Below are 6,886 nucleotides of genomic sequence, written 5' to 3' on the forward strand. Positions count from 1 at the left end.
ACACACACACACTCGCCCAAATAAACAATGCACACACTGCACAACACCCACATATGCCACAGACCTCATAGACATTGCATTCTGAAAGTAGATCAAAGTGTCTCTTTGTGTTTTTGTTTTTTTTACAGTAAATACGTAGAAGTTTTTTCTTCCTTCATGTCCTCTTGGGGACATTCTCTGCTAAGCGCAGTGCAATTATCGTGCTCTTCTTGATAAACAGCTCATCGCGATCGTCAAGTCATATTCAGCTGCTCTACTGTTTGTTCAGAACGCGCCGGCTGGCTCTCGGACGTTCACGGCCCCGCTCATGTTCAGGCCCGTCCCGTTCTCTCTGCCTCATTCATTCCCTGTGGTGTCTCTCTCCCTCGTTCGCTCCCTCGTTCTCTTTCTGTCATCCTGGCTGACATACCCAACCCCTTCACCCTACCTGTCATCCCATCTGACCACACTCTTTCAACCCCCCATCTCTCTTTCTGTCTGTGACCCGCCTCTCTCTCTCTCTCTCTCCCTCTCTCTCCCTCTCTCTCTCTCTGCTTCTCTCTTTTCACAGTCGGAGCGACAGTGGCACAGACCAGCAAACAAACAGGGAGAGACGATGTCTGTCGGTCCGCCACAGGATTGGAGAGAGGGCGAGAGGTAAATAACAGGGAGCCAGAGATAGACAGATAGATATGGGACTAAAACTTAATTACAGCCTGACACCAATGAGAGGGCGCTGAGACGGGCCTGTTTGTCCTTCCCGCAGCGAGCCAAAAACATCCTCCGCACCCACCCTGTTTATCCTCTGTGGGCATAGGACCGCAACTCCCATCAACCACCACACCAGACAGCTCCGATAGGGCAAAGGGGAGATATAGTAGTAGCTGTTTGCAGACTCAGGTATCTTGTGCTGTCCAGACAGCGAGATGTAATGCTTTGTATTATGGCACATACTAGACACTGACGTGCAGACTGGCATCCTCTGGACTGAAATGTAAACACCATCTAATTATTCCTAATTTACAGAAATGAACTGAAAACCGGAAGACAGATAATTCTCTCAGAATGAAATATGCACACTTTACTTTTACACACTCATGTGCCCGCATGCACACATGAAGGCGTGTGCATGCACACACACACGCACACACACACACACACACACACACACACACACACACACACACACACACACACACACACACACACACACACACACACACTCACAATGAAAAGATAAAGGACAGACACAATCACAAAGTACGATCATAAAAGGCACTTATTCTTTATACATATTTCCCCCCAAAAAGCATTCCATATCAATTTAACAGAATCATTCAAAGTAATAGAATCCAGATTTAAAAGATGTGTCTAATAAAAACTCCAAACATCACAGCAAACACGCGAGGGGAAGCTCTGACGGGTTGGAGCAACTAGAGATCTTAACAATGGCTCTCTTTGTAAACATCTTGTGTTTTTACATATCTTCGGCCATTTAACGTTGACAATAATTGCATGGAAGTACCTCATTTGTTATCTTTGTCCCCGCAGGTTACGTCATTCTAACGGGACGCGTCGCAAATGACGAACATCGTGGTAGTTGAAAGACGACGCTTCGATTGTAGCACCTGTCAATCAAAGGATTCGTTCCCACTGTCCACTTTTCCTTGGAATTGACATGATAATCATTTGATACAGGTATATTGTGTTTATATGAAGTCCCTGTCCTCAGGTCATTTATATTGGTTTGAGGCTTCGGCTAGTTTGCTATTGTCGGTTGTTCATTTTCTTCCTCTCTTTGTCTCTCCGCCCCGGTCTGATAGCTCTTGGTTATCTGAACGTTCTGCAACGCTCACGGAGTCCGATATGGCTTTAGAGTTCCTTGAACTTTTGGAGTTTGGTGGAGGGAGCGCGTTCTCCGGCTGTGTCTGGGACGGTGTACCCGCACCCCCCCCTGTGTGGAGTAGTGCACTGCTTCTGGCCAGGGTCAGGGTGCATAGAGATTAGGCGGTCAGTAGGAGGTGAGGGGCGGGGGCAGCGGGGGGGGTGGGTGGGGGATGTCAGAAGGCTCCGATCATCTCAGTCCCGTAGCCTTGCGCCGACTTGGCTGACCCCCCCACTCCCCTGCGCTGGCCCATGGGAGACCCCAGAGGGGCGAAGGGCCTGAAGGAGACTTGTGGAGGGGCGGAGGCAGAGGAGGAGGAGGAGGAGGAAGGGGGCAGGAGAGGTGAGACCCTGGGGCCGCTGGGGGCGGGCTGGGCGTGCCGGTGCGCCGGGGCGGGTGGGGCCAGGGCGGGGGAGGAGGACGGCAGCGAGGGGACGCGGCGCACGCCGGCCAGGGTGGCGGCGGGCGGGCCGAGGAGCGCCGCCCCCTGCTGGCAGCCGCCTGGGGCCGGGGCCAGACGCAAGGGGGCGGGCGATGGGTAGCCCCCCAGGAGAGCCAGCTCCCTCCGGCCTCCTGCTCCTCCGTGGAAGGACGGCGAGGAGGAGGAGGAGGAGGAGGAGGGGGGGAGGGGGGCGAGCTGCGGGAAAGCAGCCCAGGCCCAGGGCGGGAAGGGCAGGGCTGGGGAAGGGCCGGGCGTCTGGAGCAGCAGGGGGTCTAGCTCGCTGGCGCAGTGGGACAGGTGGGAGACCAGGCGCGCGCCCACTGGGTCCGGGGTCTCCACCCCGCCCTCCAGGGAGCTGAGGTACCGGACCACCTCCCCGACACACTCCCGGAAGCCCAGGGTCCTGTAGTCCACCGCCAGGGCCCGCGCGTCAAAGTAGCCTGAGGGAGAGAGAGAGAGAGGGAGAGAGAGAGAAAGACAGAGAGACAGAGAGAGAGAGAGAGGGAGAGAGAGAGAGGGAGAGAGAGAGAGAGAGAGAGAGGGATTGATGGTTGGAAAAGAGAAAGATTGAAAGGAAGGTAGAGAAAAGAGGGAAGATGACTTATTTTATAATAGGAGTTACTGTATGCATTAGGCATTGACAGTATATAAGGACAGTCTTGCCTTTTCCCCCCATAGCATGTAACAGTTTAAGGTGGTCCACAGTCATCTGCAGAATCTCAGCTTTCTCCAGCTTAGAAGAACCCTAAGAAGGAGAGAAAGGAGCACGCCACCTTAAAAATCGAGTGTTTTCCATGTTCAAATGTACTTTATTTGTTGGTCAGTCGGCCGAGAGACCATATAATTCCTCGTTGTTGATTGGCCGGTTACCTGTTTCTCGAAGGCACTGGGGACGAGTCTCCTGAGCTCTGATAGGCTGTGGTTGATGCGATCTCTGCGTCTCTTCTCAATGATCTGAACAATAGGATCAACTCACTAGTTACTAGTTGTAACTTGAACTTTGGACAGATCGACCATAAGTCACATTAGACATGAGTAAGAATAAATTAAAATCCTGTTCTTTGGACGATGGAGATCTATGCATGTTCTCACTGTCTTCTACCTTTTATAGCGCCTTCAAAGAATGTGAACGGTTGATGAAGGAGGATAAAAGAAGCGAAAGATGGACGTACCCCTCTCCTCTTCTTCCTGGCCAAGATTTGAGACGTGCTACCAGGGGACATAGACCCAGTGACTGGGCTGAGAAAGAGAGAGGGATGAAGAAAGAGAGGAAGAAAGAATGAGAGGGATGTTCACTTTGATGTCACAGCATGTTGTTGTCGTTAAACTCCCTTTAATAGGAGACAGAGGCAAGATGGCAAATCATCACTCTCAATCTAATTTATCCTTCTAGGCACGGCCAAGCACGGGAGCGCCTCGGAGAGCAGAACCTGGGAGGGGGGGATGACATTGTTTTGGTTTAACGCGTTTCTGGACATTAGTTTCAGTCGGATGACACGCTACGCTCCCTCCATCCAAGCAAAGCATTTTTAGAAAGATGATTATACAGCCTGGAGGCATTGCTTTGGCTAGCAGCAGAGCTCTCTACTGCCTGACATGCATTCGCTGCTCTGGGCTCCCCTCTGAACATTGCCGGTGAAAATGTGGAGCTTGTTTGTGTGTGTGCGCTCTCATCTTACATCTTAAAAAGAGCTTGACAGCTTTGAGTCTTTTCAACTGTGTTCTTTGGAGTTCATCAAAGACATTGCGTTTTGACATGAAGGGGTCTGCCAGATTCGCTGTGTTCTTGTTTATATATACTGGATGACAGCGAGTCTAGTGATGTTTGTCCAGGCCCTTGTCGAGGAGGCTGGCTAGAGTGTGGCATGTATTACATGGATCAATAGGGCAGAAATGTCCTACGGCAAACTGTTACATTATCAAAAATGAATAACAGTGTCTCACTTAGAGGAAGAGCAATGTGTAACCTATTTAATGGAATTTTCTAATCTACATTGCTAAACTACAGTAAATTTGAAATAATAATAATTGTAGGCTATTGTATATACATTTTAATAAGTACAGCCGCCTTCATATCTTCATTTCATTAACTCAATTTACGTGGAGCTGAAGGGATAATGATTTTAATCAAAATCTCCATGAAAAGTTATTGACAGAACTTGTCACTTACAAATAGATGCCCTCATCAAAATCAAATGTTTTATCAAATTTGCCAATTGATCATTTAATTCCTCAAATCAAAAGTGACACTCTTCACTTTTATGTACATTCATGTCTGCTCCCAAACTATTTTTGAATTCTGGATTGAATTGAATTGATTGAGAAAATTAATGATTTTAAATCAAAGACCATGCAAGTGTGAGGAATACGTTTGAAAAAAGAACAGCAACGTTTAGTGAAGTTTACACTATGGAGGGGCTCAACTGGCGTTTCCATCAACATGATGTGCTGCCCTGGGCCTAGACATGGAGATGCTCCTTTCTGAGCTGGTCTCCCCCCTTCACTGTATCTCTTACCCCAACCTGTCTCTTCACTGTATCTCTCACCTCAACCTGTCTCTTCACTGTATCTCTTACCCCAACCTGTCTCTTCACTGTATCTCTTACCCCAACCTGTCTCTTCACTGTATCTCTCACCTCAACCTGTCTCTTCACTGTATCTCTTACCCCAACCTGTCTCTTCACTGTATCTCTCACCTCAACCTGTCTCTTCACTGTATCTCTCACCTCAACCTGTCTCTTCACTGTATCTCTCACCTCAACCTGTCTCTTCACTGTGTCTCTCACCTCAACCTGTCTCTTCACTGTATCTCTCACCTCAACCTGTCTCTTCACTGTGTTTCTCACCTCAACCTGTCTCTTCACTGTGTTTCTCTCACTTCAACCTGTCTCTTCACTGTATCTCTCACCTCAACCTGTCTCTTCACTGTGTTTCTCTCACTTCAACCTGTCTCTTCACTGTATCTCTCACTTCAACCTGTCTCTTCACTGTATCTCTCACCTCAACCTGTCTCTTCACTGTGTCTCTCACCCCAACCTGTCTCTTCACTGTGTCTCTCTCACTTCAACCTGTCTCTTCACTGTGTCTCTCACCCCAACCTGTCTCTTCACTGTATCTCTCACCTCAACCTGTCTCTTCACTGTATCTCTCACCTCAACCTGTCTCTTCACTGTGTCTCTCTCACTTCAACCTGTCTCTTAATTGTCTCTCTCTCTTTATTGTTTCTCTCACCTCAACCTGTCCCAAGAAAGTGTAAGAATACAAAAGAGGGAGACTACCAACAATTTACACCAAAACATTACATGTGGATTGGACAGGAAACGTACCGGACCACTTTTGATTGGTCGGCAAGGTAAGAATACCAGATATCATTGGCCATTGCCTTGCTGGACTTGAATTCTGATTGGTCAAGCCAGCTCAACCTGTCCTAAGAAATCGCTCCGCAGCCTACAAACTCAGGTGTGATTGGTCAGTGAGCTTGCTATGTCCGTTATGATTGGTCAGTGCCCAATAAATTTAAAAAGATGCCCAGTGGTGGGAATGTTACAATAAAACATATGGCGTATGACAGAAATGTGTTCTAATTTAAAAATAAAATAAAATAAAATAAAATAATATGTTTCTATCATAGTGTGCTGCAATATTGCAATGATGATTGCAATATTACAATTATAATGATTCCAATGATGAATGTAATGAAAACATCATCCTACAAACCCAGGTGTGATTGGTTAGGGTCCTAGAAACCCAAGTGTGATTGGTCAGGGTCCTAGAAACCCAGGTGTGATTGGTCAGTGTCAGGTGTGAGTGGAGGGCTTGCCGTGCTCACCAGTAGCTGTCCTCCTGTCCCACATCGATGAGCTCGTCCGTGTCCGAGTCTGGGGAGCTGTAGTCATGAGGCCTCTTCATTTCTCCTCCTCTTCCTCCCTGGACAGATGGACAGATAGACGGATGGATGGACGGATGGATGGATGAACGGGGAGGAGTGCGCGGGACAAATAGGACCTTGTTGGTTGGCGCTGGTTTTCTGTGCCCGTTAAGCAGGACACATGTGGACGCCGATGCCCTCCTTTCTGTCTCTCTCTCTGAGTTGCGTTAGACAAGTCAAGTTTTCCACGCCGCCCCTCAAGACCTCTCAGCTGTGTCTGGTCTGGACCGTTCGTCCCCCCTGGTCTGGACCGTTCGTCCCCCCTGGTCTGGACCGTCTGTCCCCCCTCGCCCTTCTTCTCCTCTCCTCTGTCGGTCTGTCCCTCGTCTCAGGTTGTCCTCCTCAGCGCTGACACTCGATCATCCTCCCAGGGCAGAAAACAACTCCATTCATCAACAAGACGCTCCACTCTTTTACTCTATCGGTGGCATCCAATTATAGTCCCTCGGATTCTCTCTCTCTCTCTCCTCTCTCTGTCTCTCTCTCCTTCGATTCACCCTTTCCTTGGCTCCTCTCTTTCTGTCTCTCTCTCTCTCTGTCTCTCTCTCTCTCCTCCTCTCTCCCTCTCTCTCTGTCTCTCTCTCCTTCGATTCACCCTTCCCTTGGCTCCTCTCTTTCTGGCACAGTCGCCCAATGACAGAGCAGGACTTTG

General features: G+C 48.9%; 1 protein-coding gene across 1 annotated transcript; it reads right to left on the reverse strand.

Moving 5' to 3' along the window:
* Window positions 1-2,039: 2,039 nt before the first annotated feature.
* On the reverse strand, window positions 2,040-6,215 carry heyl (hes related family bHLH transcription factor with YRPW motif like; the record flags this gene model as incomplete). The annotated part of the gene is made up of 5 exons (XM_084455671.1): window positions 2,040-2,746; window positions 2,970-3,051; window positions 3,177-3,260; window positions 3,479-3,545; window positions 6,136-6,215. The coding sequence occupies 5 exons, from the start codon at window positions 6,213-6,215 to the stop codon at window positions 2,040-2,042; spliced, it is 1,020 nt and encodes a 339-aa protein (XP_084311797.1).
* Between the last annotated feature and the right edge of the window lie 671 nt (window positions 6,216-6,886).

This window comes from Borostomias antarcticus (genome assembly GCF_949987555.1).
Source record: "Borostomias antarcticus genome assembly, chromosome: 21".
Classification (NCBI taxonomy): Eukaryota; Metazoa; Chordata; class Actinopteri; order Stomiiformes; family Stomiidae; genus Borostomias; species Borostomias antarcticus.